Here is a 20,226-nt window from a genome sequence, read left to right as displayed (position 1 = left end):
GCAAAATTCTTTTTAAAGCAAACCACTGAAGTGAGAAGAATGCAACAAAGACTGTAAAATAGGGCTTACTTTCACTGCAGCAATAAGACGAATGTAGTCACTAAGTAATTCTGAAAACATATAAAAGTCAGCAAAAGCTTGCTCTTGATGTAACTGGTCTATCTTCTCCTCAACTTCTGCAAGCTGAGACAAAGCTCTAGATAAAGCAGTATGATCCTCAGAATTGCCTAACATGGCAGCACTTTTAGCAAAGGCAGCTGTGTTGGATGAAAGTTCTGAAATAAAAAAGTATTCACTTTTAGTGTTCACTAGAAAAATTTTAAATTATTGTACTATCTTTCTACTTTTCTCTAAATTTTACCTATTCACAAACTGTACAAGCAGTATTTTAAAGTAATTAACATAAAATAATTAGTCATTAAAATGCCTTGGGCACAAATGCCAAGTCCTCAGAAATCTACTGAAAATTAAAAAGAACTACTGCCTATATTCCCAGGGGATGAACTATATTTAAATAATGTAATACAATAATCTGCCTCTTGTTTCTCTGCCAAAGTGCTCATTCTTTCTCTGTCCTTTCCTAAAGAAATATATTTTTAATATGAGAAGCATTGGGAACACTCAAAATTGATTTATACTACATTTTGGGCCTTTAAACATTTGTCATTGAAAATAATATCTATGATTTTAATGAGAATATTATTTAGCTAACAGGAGAGAAACAAGGTAAAATTGCACATACAATTCGTATAAATCTTACTGCTTTTTTCTGGTGTAACAGCACTCAGTAAAATATTAGAATTTCTAAAAATATTTTTGAACATGACCATATTAGATATTTTAAATAAATAAAAGTAGATGTTGATAGCCTAGATGCTGTCAATGACTAACAATCACATTGCCTGGAAATTGTTCTGTTGCTCTACATTATGTAAAGTCCTCCAAAAGAGCCATGAAGCCCATTCCCTAAGAGATATATAACCCAAATGGCAAATGCTGTCATAAACTATCCTCAATAATAAATGTATTAATAGGCTTCTGTAATTATCTTAATGAAATGTATTGCTGGTAATGTCACATATTAATTACGTATTACATATTTTGGAAAATTGATATTAAAAGCCTTGGACTCTTTAAAAAAAACCAAACAAACAACAACAAAAAAAAAACCCCAAAAATCCCCAAAAAAACCAAATCCCTTATTGTGGACTAAAATTTTACAACTCAAATTTTCTAGGAATTTTTACTAAAAATGTCCCAGATTTTTAAATACCGTGGTTCAAAAATGAAGAAAATATTTCAAAGAGTTTTCCAAGAAATAGAGGCACAAAACAAATACTTTCAAGAAAATTTTCAAATCCCAACTTTTGAATCTCAAGTTTTTTATTATAATCAAAGTTATTAGAGGCCAGGCGCGGTGGCTCACGCCTGTAATCCTAGCACTCTGGGAGGCCGAGGTGGGCGGATAGTTTGAGCTCAGGAGTTTGAGACCAGCCTGAGCAACAGTGAGACCCCATCTCTACTAAAAAATAAAAAGAAATTAGCTGGACAACTAAAAATATATAGAAAAAATTAGCCGGGCATGGTGGCACATGCCTGTAGTCCCAGCTACTTGGGAGGCTGAGGCAGGAGGATCGCTTGAGCCCAGGAGTTTGAGGTTGCTGTGAGCTAGGCTGATGCCACAGCACTCTAGCCTGGACAACAGAGTGAGACTCTGTCTAAAAAAAAAAAAAAGTCACTAATTGAGAAGATATCTTCATCTGTTCACTTGTAAATACACCTAACAAAGAATTGGTCAAGTGATCAACAGTTTTAATCCAAAATTCAAATATAGTTTTATAAGCTCAGGATTTTTCTACTTCTAAACAAGATTTTAGATCAAAATAGAACAGAAAATTTTAAATAATGAAGTTGAAATGGAAAACATTCTCTTAAACTATTGTTTTCTCTTTTCTACAATAACTTCAGAGTGTTTATTTTAATAAAATTTAAATAAAATATTTTAATTAGCTTTATGGTGCTAAACATACAAATAACAAGGCAAACAAACCTTTTCTATGACAGACCAAGGCTTCAACACTGGCATGAAGTTTCCTAAGTTGCTGATCCAGATTCTCAAATTGCTGCTGCTTTTCTTCAAACCACTAAGAACAAAAATGAAAAATGGAGCTAATTTAGGAAGAACAAACCATTGTAAATTAGGTTACCAATAGTAAGCCACATTCCTTGTTTTAAAGCAACAAATTAACCATGTATAACCATGGTGGTCAACTGATGTGGCTGAGAACTAAACTCAATAAGCAAATTAATATCCTATTTTCTACTTGTACAGCTTTAAAATGCAATTGTTGGGCTCATTAATTCATCTCATTATTCAAGTCGAAAAATCAGCTCTTACTGCATCCGATTCATTCATCTTGATTGTCATTTTGTTGACAGCGTCGGCAGCCTTGTTCACCATCCTCAATATTCCTGCTCCACTCAGAGCCTGTGTATTAACTGCTCTAGGCAGCTGGAATTGAATGACAAATAAGGGCAAACAAACCAGTTAAAAGCTTGGAGGTTTAACTGGGCACAAATGCAACCCCCCCCTTCTCCCAAAATAAAAAATAAAAAAGAAAGAAAAGGAGGTTGTATTTTCTTCACTCTCATACATTTCAATAGTGAGATCTAATTTCTCAAATATACTACTTGTACATTCTCAAAGGAAAACTTAAAAAATAGACTTTCCATTTGCTTTTCTTCTGCACGTTTACATTTAGATGGAACAAACACCTTGTATGTCAAAATATATTAAGAAATTGCCAAGCACCCTAACACTGGCCACCTGTTCGCCAACAGAAATAAACTATTTAGAAGGAAAGAAGAAAGTCCTGAGAAAAATCTTATGCTCAGTTAGGATTGTGTGGTTTTAAGTTTTTAAAAAATTCTGGGACTCAAGTAAATTTAAAACAAAATCTCAAACTAGAACTCTAAACTGTTCTAAAGAGCCCATTATGTACCAAACATCTCAAATATAAAGAGCATCATGGTTACAATTTATGCTCTTTCAAGTCACAAATTTGCATTTTAAAACCTTAATAAAGATATCAGATAGATGTAGATACACACATTCAACTTTCTGTAAAATGAGGTTGAATAACTTATTTCAACATGATGCCTAAGCAAGAACTTAGGGCATTCAGAGTTAGACTATTCACAAATCATTTTCTTTAAACACGGTTTTAAATTTTCAAGAAAGGGACAGAACATCTGACTGATATCAATGCAAAGATCAATGCTAGTGATTTAGTTAAGTAATTAAAGCACTAAGCAAAATGAAAAAAAAATGCTTTATTCCATCTATTAATCCAATTTGTACTGTGTATCTAGTCATATAAATTATTACAATGACAAATGAGAAAATTTATATACAAAAATTCAAAGTAGAAATAATACCTCTGAGCTTTCCAAGAACTGCCTTAAATCAGGATCCTGCAGTAAAATTGGATGTTTTACTGTTCTTTGAAGATACCTAGATTTAAGAGTAAAATTGCTCCTTTATCAGTAGCATTTTATTTTAAATTCTATTTCAACAAAATAATAAAAAACAAAATAACTAGGTAAAAAGGTGTTCTCAATCTGCCTCCTATTTGTTTGCCGTCAGTGTAATTATTTAGAATCTTATAGCAATTTAATAATTAAAAAGCTTTCTGTTCAACTTTTGAAAATTGATATGCTACCCCCTTTCATAATTACATATAAAGAGAAATGGCACGTGGGTGGGGATGGGAATGGGGAGAGTTAAATAACTTACCAAACTTCTCTCTGCAAAATATTAAATTTGTAAAAGGGTATATGAGCCTATTGAATAATTTTATCTTCAGGTGGAGTATGTTCCCAGTTATAAATTTAGAGTTCTAAGACACACATTACTACATATATTCCACTTAAAAAAATTTTAAATTGCTTTTATCACCAAAATGGGGAAGAGCCTAGCAATTTTCTTGTTTGTCAGCAGATTGAAATGATCATAATCAGCTTTGGTCCTCATTTGACAAGGACTAAATTTTCTTCAATACGTCTTTTCTTTTTTCCCCACACCTCTTCAAAGCTATTTCTTGAATATTTCTATTATTAAGATTTTTCTACTTTTGGTAAATGTCTTATCTAAATATGATACCACATAAAATAAAAATGAAAATGTAAAGAAAAACATCATCATGAAATCACTATTTGTCCAACTTCAGTCATTTTCCTTTACTAGAAAAGCTCATATTTGCCTGTCATCCATAATAAATCACCAATCATGATTCCATAAAAGGAAATAAGGTAACTATTAATATTTGATGATTCTCGATTATTTGTCTAATCCCATTTTTTAAAAAATTATGTTATCTTTCCCCACATTAATGACTATGCAAAATATTTCAATTGTTCTACCTTACAATTTTTTTTTTTCTTTTGAGGCAGAGTCCTGCTCTGTCACCCTGGCTAGAGTGCCGTGGTGTCAGCCTAGCTCACAGCAACCTCAAACTCCTGGGCTCAAGCGATCCTCCTGCCTCAGCCTCCCAAGTAGCTGGGACTACAGGCATGCGCCACCATGCCCAGCTAATTTTTTCTATATATTTTTAGTTGTCCAGCTAATTTTTTTTTTATTTTTTAGTAGAGATGGGGTCTCACTGTTGCTCAGGCTGGTTTCAAACTCCTGAGCTCCAACTATCCGCCCACCTCGGCCTCCCAGAGTGCTAGGATTACAGGGGTGAGCCACCGCACCCAGTCTTACCTTACAATTAATATACATTTATTCTGTTTCTTTAGAATATACACAGTAAATTCTTGTACCTTTTTACAAGATTATAAGATATGCCTAAAATTAACAAAGTATCTGAAAAAAACTGATAAACTTCTCTAAAGTCGAATTTTATACAATGGTCAAAATGACTATTAATGTTTAAATGTTAACTTCTGTTTTTATACATTTAAATAAAATATACCATATTAAACTTCATTTTAAGTCAGTAGTCCCTATAAGAAGTCCTTACACTAAGAAAGAGTGTTTAATAGATATGTGCAATACAATGTATGCTGTGGTTTAAAACAATATTTGCTGCCTCTACTATGAAGCCAAAAATGAGATGCAGCAAGAACGCTAATTCTGTAAGCTTGAGAAATGGTGGTATTTTCCCACTGGAATTTGACTTATGATTTTAACAATGAAATCTCCCAACACTATTAGGTAATTAGTGTTTTGGATTAGTTTTTGCAGAATATTAGTCTCATGTAATATTCCATGAAAAGAATGATTCTATAATAAAGAAAGTTTGAAATATATTATACGGATATTACTCTAAGATTCTTTTTTTTTTTTTTTTTTTGAGACAGGGTCTCACTCTGTTGCCCAGACTGGAGAACAATGGCTCACTTGGTAAGATTCAAACTGAACAGCATCATATTAAGTGCTGTGAGAAGTCCTACAGGAAATATACCTAGTTTAACTTTGTTAAACCCTTTGTTAACAAAACTCAACTGACTTGGCCGGGCACGATGGCTCACACCTGTAATCCTGGCACTCTGGGAGGCCAAGGAGGGAGGATCACTCGAGGTCAGGAGTTCGAGACCAGTCTGAGCAAGAGCGAGCCCCGTCTCTACTAAAAATAGAAAGAAGGCCGGCCGCGGTGGCTCATGCCTGTAATCCTAGCACTCTGGGAGGCCGAGGTGGGCGGATCGTTTGAGCTCAGGAGTTCGAGACCAGCCTGAGCAAGAGCGAGACCCCATCTCTACTAAAAATAGAAAGAAATTATATAGACAGCTAAAAATATATACAGAAAAAATTAGTCGGGCATGGTGGCCCATGCCTATAGTCCCAGCTACTCAGGAGGCTGAGATGGGAGGATCCTTTGAGCTCAGGAGTTTGAGGTTGCTGTGAGCTAGGCTGACGCCACGGCACTCACTCTAGCCTGGGCAACAAAGTGAGACTCTGTCTCAAAAAAAATAAAAAAATAAAAAAATAAATAAAAATAGAAAGAAATTATCTAGCCAACTAAAAATATATATAGAAAAAATTAGCTGGGCATGGCGGCACATGCCTATAGTCCCAGCTACTCGGGAGGCTGAGGCAGAAGGATTGCTTGAGCCCAGGACTTTGAGGTTGCTGTGAGCTAGGCTGATGCCACAGAACTCTAGTCCGGGCAACAGAGTGAGACTCTGTCTCAAAAAAAAAAAAAAAAAAAAAAAACAACAACAACAAAAAAAACACCTCAATTGACTAGAGATTCCTTTTTTACCCAACCACATATTTAGCATTCTGAGGAATCAATTTTGAAAAATGATATTGTATTAACAGACAGTAAAACTTTCCTTCTTAACGTTTACATGGAAGAGCAACTAATTATTTTTTTTCTAGAGACAGAGTCTTGCTCTGTTGCACAGGCTGGAATGTAGTGGTGTAATCACAGCTCTCTGTAACCTCAAACTCTTGGGCTCAAGCGATCCTCCCACGTCATCCTCCCGAGTGGCCGGGACTATTGGCTCAAGCCATCAGGCCTGGCTAATGTTCTTTTTTATAATATTTTTGGTAGAGATGGAAGCTTGCTATATTGCCTAGGCTGGTCACAAACTTCTGGCCTCAAGCAATCCTCCTGTCTTGGCCTCCCAAAATGCTGAGATTACAGGTGTGAGCCACTGCACCTGGCCAAGAGCAACTAATTAAAAAAAATATATATATATATATATATATATATGTATACACGCACATACACATATATGTGTCTTACATAATGTTAAAATTAAGAACAGAAACATAAAATGGATTTTATAACAAGAAATATTTATAAATACACACTAATTCCGAATTAAGAACACAGACGGTAATAGATATATAAAGGAAGGATACGAAAAAAAAAGTGAAAGGAGCATAGGAAGAAGACATAACAAGAGAAACTGAAACACTGAAGTAAGACATAAATGAAAGACACAATGGAATTGATGAAAGTATCACACACAGTAAGAGGTGGTCAGTAGTTGAGCTTCCTCAGATTTGCTCCAAGTAAAAGTTACTGATAAATTGAGAATAATCATTTAGGGCTTTCAAATTTCTGTTTACTTACCAAAACCAAAACAAAAGAAAGCAGGTTATATAAAACATTTGAGAGCAACAAAGTTAAAAAATATTTCTCTTGCTTGAAACTCAAATACACGTGCTCAGAATGAGAGAACAGAAAGGCAGAGTGAGCCCAGGTACTAGATGACATTCATTTGTTCATTTAACAAATATTTACTGAGCTCTTTATATGTACCAGTTATTGTTTTGAGTACTTGAAACACATCAGTGAGCAAAACAGACCAAGATCCCGTCCCAGGTGGAGCTTATATTTTAGTACAAGAGGATAAACAATAAACTATAAATAATAAACACATAAATTATGTGACAAAAGTAGCAAGTGCTATGGGAAAAAAAAAAAGAAAGGACAGAACAATAGGGTAAATGGGACCAAGTGTTTAAGATGTGGTTGGTGGCAATTTAAACAGAATAGGTCAGAATTAAGCCAATGATAAGAATGGGCTTGACTGGAAAGGTGATATTTGAACATTTGAACTTTAAAAAGGAATGAGAGCCATGCAGATACCTGGGAACAAAGCATTCTTTCTAGGCAGAGAGAGCAGCCGGTGAAAAGATTCTAAGGTAGGAAAATGCCTGGGATGTTTGAGAAACAGCAGAAGGATCTGTGTGGCCCAGGGTAGAGTGAGTGATCAAGAAGGATATGAGATCAAATGGGTAGCAGTAAGAGGTGCTGGTCATGTAGAGTTTTGTAGTCCATTATATGGATTCTGGCTTTTATTAAGTAAAATGGGGGGTTAATATGATCTGATTTATGTTTTAAAAGGATAACTCTAGCTGCTACACTAAAAATGAGAAGTGCCAAGAATGTAAGCATGAGGACCAATTAGGAGGCTACTGCAGTTAATTAAGGCCTTTGGACTAGTAGTCAGTAGGCTGGTAAGAGAAATGGTTATATTTCAGATAAAAGAATGAAGCAATAGAATTTTCTGATGAATTAGATAATCCTGAACAGCTTCTTACCTTAAAACTGATTGACTGAAAGAGTGGATTAATTAATTTACATGAAGTGTTTAAGGTCTGTCAATTGAGTTTTTAGATTGAAATGAACACAATCCTAACTGATATACTCTAAAGAATGTATTTCAGTAACTTGCTCAAGGCCACCCAGGTAGTGTGTAGTGTGGTGTACTGTAGCGAAGGCTGCAACTGAAATCTTGTACACCATTATCACGCTCCTCTAAATTTCTCATTTTATATTTGCAGAAGTGTATCCTTACCTATAAAATAAACTCAATAAGATTTTAAGATGTGAAGCACTCCCAAGAAAACCAAGTAAGTGATGTTAGGGATACTCAATAGAAGTAGTCTCTGTTTACTTTACTGAATGAGGCACAGGAGAGTACCTGTGTAACCACTCCCTTTCTCTTCTTAGCTTTTAATCCCAGATGTTATCCTTTCATGCAAGATAGTCATCTGGATTCAAATAAATATGTAAACAAATATTAGACTATTAAATAAAGCTATACAAAGAGAAATACTTCCTTGACCCACCAGATCCAACTAGGTCAGGTATCCCACAGATACACCTGTTGTAATGTTTTAAGTTGAAAAAAACGCCACAGAAAAATCACTTCAGAAAAGTGGGCTATATGAAAGGGTAAGAAAATTGCAGTTTTAAAACCCTGTACATAGCCTAGGCAACACAGTGAGACCCATTCTCTACAAAAAATAAAAATAAAAAATTAGCCAGGTGTGGTGGCACGCACCTGTAATCCTAGCTATTTGGGAGGATAAGGCAGGTTGCTTGAGCCCAGGAATTCATGGATATGGTGAGCTATGATTGCACCACTGCACTCCAGCCTGGGCAACAGAGCAAGATCCTCTCTCTAAAAAAAAAAAAAAAAAGAAATTTTTTTTTTTTTTTAAATAAAATCTTGTACAGATTTTAAAAAATCTGCACAGGAACTGATTAAAATTGTCTGAGAAGGGAGAATTAGGATTAGATTAAAACTAAAGAAATTATTCCAGTTGCTTTGCTTCTTATACTCTCATGCCTGTATTTGCTTTAGTCATTTTTTCTAACTGAAAATGAATTTTCCCTCATTACCATATTGTTCTTTTTTTCCTCACTAACATTTATCAGTAAAGAAACTATTTTTACATACACACTGGGTCAGGTTTCAATATTCCCATAAAATTCTCCTTAGCATTTCATACTACATGAAGGTATGGTAAGTACTATGCAATGCAGTCAAGTTAGAAGAAAGGTGAACGTAGAATCAAATTATATGTCCTTGGTACAATAAATCTTCATTAGGTTTCTTATCAAGCATGCCATCTGAAATATTTCAAATTTACTCATAGAAAAATAAGACCTGAAAGGTCTCTCAAAGGGTCATGGTTACATTTTCAGGAAGGACTTAAGCGAAATCAAGGCAGAACATTATCTACTTTTATTCTTAAAAATATTCAGTCTATGACCACTCTTACAACAGAATCAATTCAAATGCCTAACCTAAACTTCTCTTCATGCAATTTAAATCCTTTGCTGATTCTCATAGACATAATCCCATCTTATAAGTAGTCTCTAAAATAAGATTTTAAACTGCATATTCTTTACCTTTTCTTACTGCATATTAGTCAAATCTGGCTTTACTGTGGCATTTTCTTAAAATTTAAACAATTTACTACTAAAAAGAAGAAATAAGTTGCCTTTAAAATAGTTTTTGAAAATAATTTGCACCTGGAGAAATATATACCACCCCCAAAACCTGTCTTACCCACCCCAATCACTGTATTTAAGCCCAAGAGAAAATAAAGAGCAAACAAACAAAAAAACTATGAAACTAGAAAATATTTCAAGCCTAGGCAATTACCAACTTATGTTCTAAGTTCTGGGCTGTTAAGAAAGTTTCAAATTTGTTTTCTCATATTTTCAGCATTAGCAAGGAAGGAATAGATGTTAAGATTCTGGGAATGGGATTCCTTCCGTGCACTCCCCTTTTAGTCTGCTATAATGAAGACAAGTGTTCAAAGATATAGGAAATGTATAGAGTCAAGTACTCTAACGGAACATAGAGCACATATATTAGTCCGTAAGTACAACTGCCCCTCGGTATCTGTTCAGGATTTGTTCCAGGACCTCCTGGGGATGCCAAAATCTGAGGATGCTCAAGTCCCTGATATAAAATGGTCTAGTATTTGCACATAAACCATGTACATCCTCCCGTATACTTTAAATCACCTCTAGACCACTTATAATACCTAGCCTAGTACAATGTAAATGCTATGCATTAATAAATAGTTGTTAAACTGTATTGTTTAGGGAATAATGATAAGCAAAAAAGTCTGCGCATGTTCAGTACAATTTTTTTTTCAAATATTTTCCACCCATGGATGTGAAACCCACAGATATAGACGTCTGACTGTATACGGTCAACTCAAGCAATGACTAATATCTTGCACATTCAAGTCAAAATCAATTATATAAAAATGAGGAGATAAAAACTGCATTTTTCATTGTATTTAGTATTGTTCTTACAAAGTAATAACTCAAAAATTAATTTAGATGAACTATAATTAGCTATATTATCATTGCAGTACATGAATATGGTATAACTTCCTAAAAACTTAAAAATATCAAAGTGGGATTGTTTTTATCCAAATATTTTTATCAACTCTTTCCCTCCATTCACAACCTGTTTCCCTTTTATAAGCCTAGCAATTTCTTAGTGTTCTTGGTGACTACATCTCTGATATAATTCTATCCCCAAATAACTCAAGCCTTTATAGTCCTGCTTGTAGCATGTGATATGTAAATAGGTATTATTTTGTTAGACAGACTATTAATTAGGATTAAAAAACAGAACAAGGATATAGCATTGTGTTGCTGAAAGAAGCAATTTTCTTAATGAAAGTTTAAAGCACTCTTAAGGGTTATCAAGTGGTACTTTCAAAATAATTTAATTATTAAAACATAGTTGTACCATATAATGGAATTAGATTTACTGAAGTACAAACATGAGAGTAATAAAGTATAGTTGTCTAGAATTACCTTTCAAGAGCTGCTCTCCGTTTTTCAACAAACTCAGTGGATGATGAATCTTCTTTACCCACTTTGACCTTGGTCATGCCTTTAAAGAAGTTGAATGACATTCATGATGATTTTATATCATTGTGCAATAGTCTTCTATAACTGTTTCTTCATAATTTAGAATATACTTTGAATTTGACCTTGACAAAAAAAACTCCTAAACTTGTTACTGATATCTTACTTAGAAAGCAAAAACTTTTGAGGAATTAAATCTCATGATATGTTAACAACTCTACTTGGTAAATTCTGACAACACGAGACAAGAGAAAAAAAAAAGAAAAGTTGAGCTGTATTTGTAGTTTTCTGACCCACACTGTTTGTTTAAATAAAAGCTTACATTAAAAGATCCCTTGTCTGTTACATTTCACATTCATCGTAAATTAAAATGTTTGTATTTCAATACACATAATTCCAAATCAGTAAACTTGAGTTAACAATTTCATTTCTTATGAGTAATAATTAAGGTTCTTTACTTTGGGGGACAAAAATAAAAATACATGTAACCTATGAATTTGCTAAATGTTTTCCCTCTTGCGGATTTTCTAACAGCATGCTCTTGTTTATTTATCATAGCTGGTTTTATAACAGTTTTAAGAAAAAGCTCTTTCACACTTGTTTACAACATTTCAAATTTAAAAAATAAAAGTCATGTTAATCATTTCCATATTGGCAATTGCGATTTTAGACTGCAGATTTTTTTATTTCATTCCCCTGTTCTTTTTCCATTCAAATGTGTATTGCTTCCAGCACTTGAAGGTTCCACAAAAAAAAAAAAAAATGTATTCTCTGGAAATAAAGTACTGATACATGCTACAACATAAAAAAAAAACCTTGAAAATATAATGCTAAATGGAACAAGCCTGACACAAAGGACCACATACTACATCACTCCCTTTATATGAAATGTCCAGAATAGGCAAGTCTATAGAGAAAGAAAGTAAATTCATGATTGCCTAGGGCTGGAGAGGATGGGGAAGTTAGGAGATAATGGCTAAGGAGTACTGGATTCCTTTATGGGATAATAAAAATATTCTAAAATTGACTGTGTTAATGTACGCATAACTCTGAATACCCTAAAAGCCACTGAATTATATACTTTAAATGGAGGAATTATAAAGTATATGAATTATATCTCAATAGAGCCTTTAAAAAACATTATGTAAAACCTTGCAATTCTTCAGGTTGGTAAAGTTGGTAAATAATTAACCTATTAATCACTTATTCATGTTTTGTTTAACAAAATTCCATTGAAATACATGGTTTGAAAAGGAAGACTCAGACACCTAAAATTACCTACCCTGACTAAACTACTGAATCACTGGATGTGGGATGTGAATCACTTCACATACTGTTTACCTGAAAAAAGTCTTACCACTATGTAGTTATTCACTTCTTTTTTTTTTTCACTCATGCTACTTCCTAGAGGTACCCATTATGGGACACCAGGAGAACACTAACAATTAAAAAAAAAAAACAAAACCCATCTTGTGTAGCCGAGCAGCAGTAATAAAAAGAATTAAAAAATTAAAACAAAAAAAAACAAAAAAAAACCCCAAAACAATTTACCCTAGCCAGTTCACTTTTAAAACTTTTCAACTTTGTTCTTTTCTAATAATTTACATGGAATAGTGTTTTTAAGTCAACTAAGGTCCTACTAAAGTAGTAATAGCTATATGCTTGCTAATGAAGACTCCTCTTCCTTTAGAGGCAGTTATAGTATCCCAGCAAAGAGAAGTTAACTATCCTCATTCCGCCACCCTACTATAAGCGTATGTTACTTGAAAACTACCAGATATGTAATTAAAACAGCCTCTCATGTTTTTTTCTTAAATGAATTTAAAAAATTTATGAATATGAAATTTATAAATGATTGCTTCTCTACCTGGTTGGCTGCCAAGAAGTTCAAAGATCAATTTGTCACCCATCTTTAATAATTGTTCAAGACTTTATGCACATATTTTGAGGAAATTGTTTTGCTTGGGTTCACCTTACTGTTTGCCTATATTTATTTTTCCTGCTAATTTCTTTATATGTAGACACATATACGCGCACATACGCACACACACACACATATATATAATATCTGTATTACATGTAGTTGCCTCAAATCCTTTTTGGAATGGTAGTATATAAATAATTTTTTTTTTTTTTTTGAGACAGAGTCTCACTTTGTTGCCCGGGCTAGAGTGAGTGCCATGACGTCAGCCTAGCTCACAGCAACCTCAAACTCCTGGGCTCAAGGGATCCTACTGCCTCAGCCTCCCGAGTAGCTAGGACTACAGGCATGCGCCACCATGCCCGGCTAATTTTTTCTATATATATTTTAGTTGCCCATATAATTTCTTTCTAATTTTAGTAGAGACGGGGTCTCGCTCTTGCTCAGGCTGGTCTCGAACTCCTGACCTTGAGCGATCCACCCGCCTCGGCCTCCCAGAGTGCTAGGATTACAGGCGTGAGCCACCGCGCCCGGCCTATAAATAATTTTTAAATAATTTACTTTAAATGTATTTTAGACAATTCTACAATAACAGCATTAAGTTATTTTTAAAAACTGGAATATTTTCTATTTTAGATGAAAAAAAATACAAGCAAACTATAATTGCATTGAAATAACCAGGAGGCAGAATAAAATAGTGGTTAAGAGTACAAGCTATGGACTAAGAGAGCCTGTATTCGAAGTGCAGCTCTGCTAATTAGTAGTTGTACGACTTGGGGCATGTTACATAACCTTGATTAATCTTAGTTTTCTGGTCTATTAAAGATAAACGATAAGTTAATCTCATAAAGTTGTTGTGAGAATTAAACAAGAGAATGTACATAAAGCACTTACCACGGTGCATTAGCACAATAGGCATTCAGTGATTGTTAGTTATTCCTAAAATTTAATACACAGTTTTATAATTCCATGGGCTAGGCTGGTAATGTACATGGATAATATAACTGTGTCACTATTCTTCATTATCATTTGGAGCCTGTCAGAATCACTAACAGAAAAGGATGCTCTTAGGATTTAGTTTCTACTTCTACTTTGAATTTACATGTGCTAATTATACTATATTACAATAATTTGTGGGAAGTTGAAGATTATTAAGACAAAAAAAAAACAGTTGGAAACATAATGATCTTGAGCATGAGAATTTAGGTTTTAAGTATTTTTTTGTCGATGTGTAAGAATTAGACTAGCATATCTAGCCACCAAAATGAGAAAAAGTAATGTTTTATTTTACCTTTTGGTATATAAAAATAGTTGCATGACAAAGTCAAAGAAAAATGATGTTAATAATAAATGGTTTAGGATAAATGAAACTTAAGTTCCCTATACGGACAATAGGATACCAAAAGATACTACTGCAATACTTTATAGAGAACTCAGATTATTAACTAGATCAGCAGTTCTTAATATGGTTCAGAATACCTGGAAGGTTTCAGGGAGGGGACACAGTCTACTTTAACAATCACACCAAGGTATTATTTGTCTTTTTTCTCTCATGATTTCATGAGTGTTCAGTGGAGTTTTACAAAGGTTGTATAATGCATTGTATCACGACAAATTGAGTGCAGAAACAGATATAAGAACACAGTTATCTTCTATTGAGCCAGAGATTAAACAGATTTAGAAAAATGTAAAAGAAAAAAAGAGCAAGCCACTTGTACCATTAAATATTTTTGTCTTACAGAAATTAGTTTTCATAAAAATTTTAACATATATAATGAGTTTACTGTTATTTTTAAATGAATTAATAAGTAAAATTTTAAAAATGTTTTCAAATATACTAAATGTCAATAGATATAGCCCACATTAGCAAAAGCTCTTTAGGGTCTTCAATAAATTTTAAGAATACAAAGGAGTTTTGGACTGAAAAGTTAAAGAACCACTCAAATAGATTTTTGAATTTAAAAAAAGGAAAATAATAAACTGATCTAAATACATTAGGTTTCAAAATTATAACAGGTACCAATAAAATTGCTTCCCAAACCAAATGTTTAAAAAAGAAAAACCAATAATTTAAAAATTAGCAAAATTTATCTTAAAAATCTCTCAGAATAATAATCTAAGTATTAAGAAAAGTAAATAAAGTAAGGTAAATAAAAACCAATGACTAAAAAAGATTGAAAAAAATACTACAAAATTTTAAGAGATGAGAGATGTCTTTTAATGGTGAGACAATGAAGGTATTCCTGCTGTTTTGTAATTTTCTGCATTTTCTTAACTCAGCCTTTATTGCTTGTAAAAGTAGAAAAGTTTTTAAACATTAAATTGAGGTACGAAATAAACTAAGATGAATTTAAATAAGTGTTATGTGAGATGAGGCTAGATCCAATTTTCTTTTCAGACAATGGATAGCTGAGGGTCAAACATCGCCATCCCTTAGAAAAATGTTACTATATTAATAATATGAAGTAGTCTCGGAATGTGACTCAGTAAACCAGTATTCTAATGACCCTAAAAGGTTAGGGTTTCCAACTGCTTTGAACTTGGTAAATTTCAACCCAATATTTAACATCACAGTATCATACAAATCAAACTCCTCAGATGTTAGAAAATAAAACTGTTAGCTACATATTCTTCAAGCAATGCACAATTAACATAAATGGGATAAACTTAGTATCTCTAGACATTATGAAATGGTAATATGATTATGGAATCCACAAGTCCATACAGTTAAAACTGAACTAGCAACAGCAACAAATTTTAATTTTTTAAAAATTTGTGCTTACCTACTATGCTCTTTTCTGGAGCTGGTGGCACAATATAACCGACATGTAAATACTTGCTTGCCAATTTGCTGTGCAAACCAAGAAAGTCACTGAATCTTCTTTTCACTGAAAATTCACTCTTACTGAACATGGAAAGAGAAGTCTGCAAGTGAAGAAAAGGTACTTGAAATTTTGAACATTAGAAGTTAATTTATACATAATTTCGAATACACAGATGTTATCTACTTTGCAAAAGAATGCCAAGTATCTAACTAACATGGTATATAGATTTCTAAGAAAAACCTAGAATTGCTTTATTCTATGCTTGACTCATCTCATCCATTCTACTTATGCTAATAATTTTAAATCTTTACTTCCGGCCTAGATCTCCTTCTGAGCTTCAGTCCAATATATCCAAATGCCCAAGGGACACCCCCCACTTAATCTCTTGGGCTCTTCAAATTCACCGTATTTTCCCCTGCTGGAACATAAGTTGTCTATATTGTTTACTACTATACCTCAGTGCTTGCAACAGAGCCTGACACCATAGTAGGTATTTAATAAATATTTGTCCAATGAATTAACAAATCCCACCCCTATCCTGTGTTCCCTCCCCATGTTGCCCTTCTCCATCGGATCACTTCCCCAACTATGAAATTCCTTTAGTCAGTAACTTAAGTATCCCTTTCCTTCCTCATCCCTTACAACCAAGTCCTGTTGATTCTACCTCCTATATAACACAAGAAGCCATTTATTTTGCTCATCTCCAGAACCACTTCCTTAGTGTAAAGTATTACTTTTCACAGCTAGGATTGCTGCAATAGACTCTCTCTCCCTTTTAAAATTCAAAGCCCTACAATCCTTTAATAATTGCAGTGGCCTCTTTTTTTTTTTCTTTTTTTCCTCACTCTGTTGCGTAAAACAGAGTACAGTGGCGTCATCATAGCTCACTGCAACCTCAAACTCCCAAGTAGCTGGGATTACCCGCATGTGCCACCACATTTGGCTAATTTTTGTATTTTTTGTAGAGACAGGGTCTTGCTATGTTGCTCACACTGGTTTTGAACTCGAGGTCTCAAGTGATCCTCCTGTCTCGGCCTCCCAAAATGCTGAGATTACAGGCGTGAGCCACCATGTCCGGCCTGCAGTAGCCTCTTAACTGGAAATCCTGACCTCTTTGACCCTCTCAATTCATATTGAAGCCAAGGAGATCTTTCTAAAACAAGAATCCAGTTGTGCTACATTCTTGTTTGAATCTCTTTAATGGCTCTCCAACATACTTAGGATAAAGCTCAAACTCCTTAATGTGGCTGTCATTAATTCACAGAACCTTACTGCCAAACAATTCAATCATGTATCACTTCTTACACCTCCTAGAAAGCACAATGCTTTCTTGACTCTTGTCTTTTGCATAAATAAATCCCTTTGCCTGGAACAAGTATTCTTTTCCTTCCTTCTCATCCTCCCCCGATCACTTCATTCTCCTTTGTCATGGCTTAGATACTGCTTTCCCCAGGAAGCCTTTCCTGACCCCTCAGGTTTAGATTAGGTCCCTTCCTGAATACTCACAGAACATGCTACTTTTAAGTATCAAACCACTCATTTTAACTACCTCTTGGCAATCTTTACTAGGTGGTAACCTTTACGAAGAAAGGGATTACTTCCACCTTAATCATAGTCATATCCTCATGCCACACATAGTAAGTGCTCAATATTTTTTTAAAGAAGCAAAAGGCGGCCGGGCGCGGTGGCTCACGCCTGTAATCCTAGCACTTAGGGAGGCCGAGGCGGGTGGATTGTTTGAGCTCAGGAGTTCGAGACCAGCCTGAGCAAGAGAGAGACCCTGTCTCTACTAAAAATAGAAAGAAATGATCTGGACAGCTAAAAATATACAGAAAAAAATTAGCCGAGCATGGTGGCACACGCCTGTAGTCCCAGCTACTTGGGAGGCTGAGGCAGGAGGATTGCTTGAGCTCAGGAGTTTGAGGTTGCTGTGAGCTAGGCTGACGCCACGGCACTCACTCTAGCCCGGGCAACAGAGGGAGACTCTGTCTCAAAAAAAAAAAAAAAAGAAGCAAAAGGCTCACCTTTGTTGTTACTCTGTATGCCATGTAAGCATTCATGCCATCACCTATAAGAAAAGTCAGACAATACTATTAAAAATCACATGTTTAAAAATAAAACTCTACTGTCTGTTGTGATTGGGTGGGTTAAAAAATAAAACTAATTTTAATACCATATTGATGCATTTAGTAAAGAAAAACACCATAGAGCTAAACTAATAAAAAAGGAGTACAAAATACAATAAATAGTGACTTACCAACTTTCTCTGGATCAGATACACCAATTTCTATATCAAAAATGTCTCCATTTGCTTCTTCCTCAATCTAGAAAGTATAGTATTTTTGGTGTTAACAAAGATTCCAATTTATATTATTGTCATAACACTACAAACTATAATTTTATCATCATTTTCTATTAGAGTCACTGTCAAAATGAATAACGTAAAAGCCACTCAGCACTCCGTTTCTGAAAAATAAAAGCTTTCACATTTCCTCACTATGTAAAAAGAAAATACACAAAGACAACAGGAAAAAGATCACTTGGAGAAGATAGAAAATCTTGTGTTCTTATAACTCCTCAGGTGTCTTCTGCATAAATATAAATATTGTGGAATTCTTTTTGTTCTACACATTGAATCTTCAGACTCAGATTAAAATAATTATCTCCTTCATTAATTTTAATAGCTCTTTTCAAAGTTGTATCTCTGTTTAATAACCAGGAGGTAGTCATTACTTTCACCAACAGAATCTTAAATACCAGCAGAAATGATGATACTTAAGAGCAACTTTACTATCATGATTTCTCTAATTACCTAATAAACACATGTTCTTCTTGAAGTCAATGAAAGAACTATAAAGCTCATGAAAAAAGACAGTTAAGTGGGAAAAATGATAATCCTATGAGACTACAGAGGAACCCTTTTTAATGCCATTATAAATAATTCAAACAGCAGCTCTGCAGGAAAGCCTTGTTATTCTTAAGAAAAAAGGTCAGAGATTATTAAACTTTGCAAATTTTTCAAGGCAATATTAATAGTCTTGATTATAAAAAACAAAAGTTTTTCTAATCATAATGTTTTTTTTCAAGGTTGCCTTCTTGTACAGATTTTTTAAAGTAAACCTTTTTTGAATCATCACTTACAGAAAAGCATGTAAATTATAAGTGTACAGCTCAACAAACTTTCAAAAAGTGAACACACCTTTGTAACCAGAACCTAGATCAGCAACACGACCCATCATTACAGCCTAGAAGGCCCTCTTACCCTTTCCCTCCAGTCACAACCCATCCTTCACCCACCAACATAATCACTATTCTGACTTCTACCACTGCACGTTAGTTTTTCCTGTTTTTAACGTTCCTATGTTAGAATTGTATGGTAAGTACTCTTTTATGTTTTGCTTCTCTCCCTTAATATTATGTTTGTGAGATTATTCATGTTTTTACATGTGGTTGTTATTTAATCATAATTATTTTAATAATCTATTTCTATATGAATGAATTTAAAATATACAATTTTGCTATTAAAATAACCTCCATATCATTTTCTCTTTTCCAAATTCACTTTATCAGAAATTACTGCCAAGTCATGACAATGTATCTTTAACTGATATACCTTCCTTCCTTTAAAAAATAAAGGCAAGATAGCAATGGCTATGTATCAACAGTATTTATTACAAATTTCACTTTATTAAATAAAATTACTCAAAATACCACTTTGCTGTGATTAACAGTTTTTGAAGCACATTTATACATCATCTTATCTGATCAACATAAGAACACTGAGAGGCACAAATTATCATCATAAGACCACAAATGACAAACTCTTTGACTTAAGAAGGTAAATGATACACCCAGGTCACGGGGTAGAGTGGTAAAGATAAAATAAGTAGTCGGATCCCCTAACTTCTTTAGTCCAATGTTCTTTTCCCAAAATACCTGAAAGGCTTGACTAGGAACAAGTAACAGAAAAGTGATACTAGATATGGAACTAAAGACATATGTTTACATATAAATTTAAAATACAAACATTTTCTTATACCTCTTCCCTGGATCTATCGAAGATCACAGGAGCAGACATACTCTTCGATTCAATTCTAGGAGCAATGAGTGCAGTGGGGGTGACAGGTGTGACTGCAGGAGAAGGTTCCGAGGAGAGGATAGGTTCCCTTTCTGGGCTGTCCAAAGAAACTTCCTCTGTAGCTTCTAGATACAAATTAAACAAGTTAGTTAATACCTGGCAGCAAACCCCTAATGTTCTCTGTAGCAGTTAAGGAATTATAAAAAATATTTTTATAATATTCACAAATACCAAAATAATATTTTAAAATAA

General features: G+C 34.0%; 1 protein-coding gene across 2 annotated transcripts in view; it reads right to left on the bottom strand.

Moving 5' to 3' along the window:
• Positions 1-20,226, bottom strand: part of SNX2 (sorting nexin 2) — a 59,754-nt gene that overhangs the window by 12,493 nt on the left and 27,035 nt on the right. For both annotated transcript variants that reach the window (XM_069492795.1, XM_069492796.1), the window contains exons 3-11: positions 19,936-20,099; positions 18,154-18,220; positions 17,921-17,964; positions 15,855-15,996; positions 11,097-11,175; positions 3,439-3,514; positions 2,399-2,512; positions 2,051-2,144; positions 70-275 (exon numbers count right to left, since the gene is read on the bottom strand). In XM_069492795.1, the coding sequence (XP_069348896.1) occupies positions 70-275; positions 2,051-2,144; positions 2,399-2,512; positions 3,439-3,514; positions 11,097-11,175; positions 15,855-15,996; positions 17,921-17,964; positions 18,154-18,220; positions 19,936-20,099 (986 nt within the window). The remainder of the gene's footprint in view (positions 1-69; positions 276-2,050; positions 2,145-2,398; positions 2,513-3,438; positions 3,515-11,096; positions 11,176-15,854; positions 15,997-17,920; positions 17,965-18,153; positions 18,221-19,935; positions 20,100-20,226) is intronic.

Source organism: Eulemur rufifrons, chromosome 17 (genome assembly GCF_041146395.1).
Source record: "Eulemur rufifrons isolate Redbay chromosome 17, OSU_ERuf_1, whole genome shotgun sequence".
In the NCBI taxonomy this organism is placed as follows: Eukaryota; Metazoa; Chordata; class Mammalia; order Primates; family Lemuridae; genus Eulemur; species Eulemur rufifrons.
The sequence above is the reverse complement of the archived record's forward strand: the minus strand, read 5'-3'. Positions and strand labels throughout refer to the sequence as shown.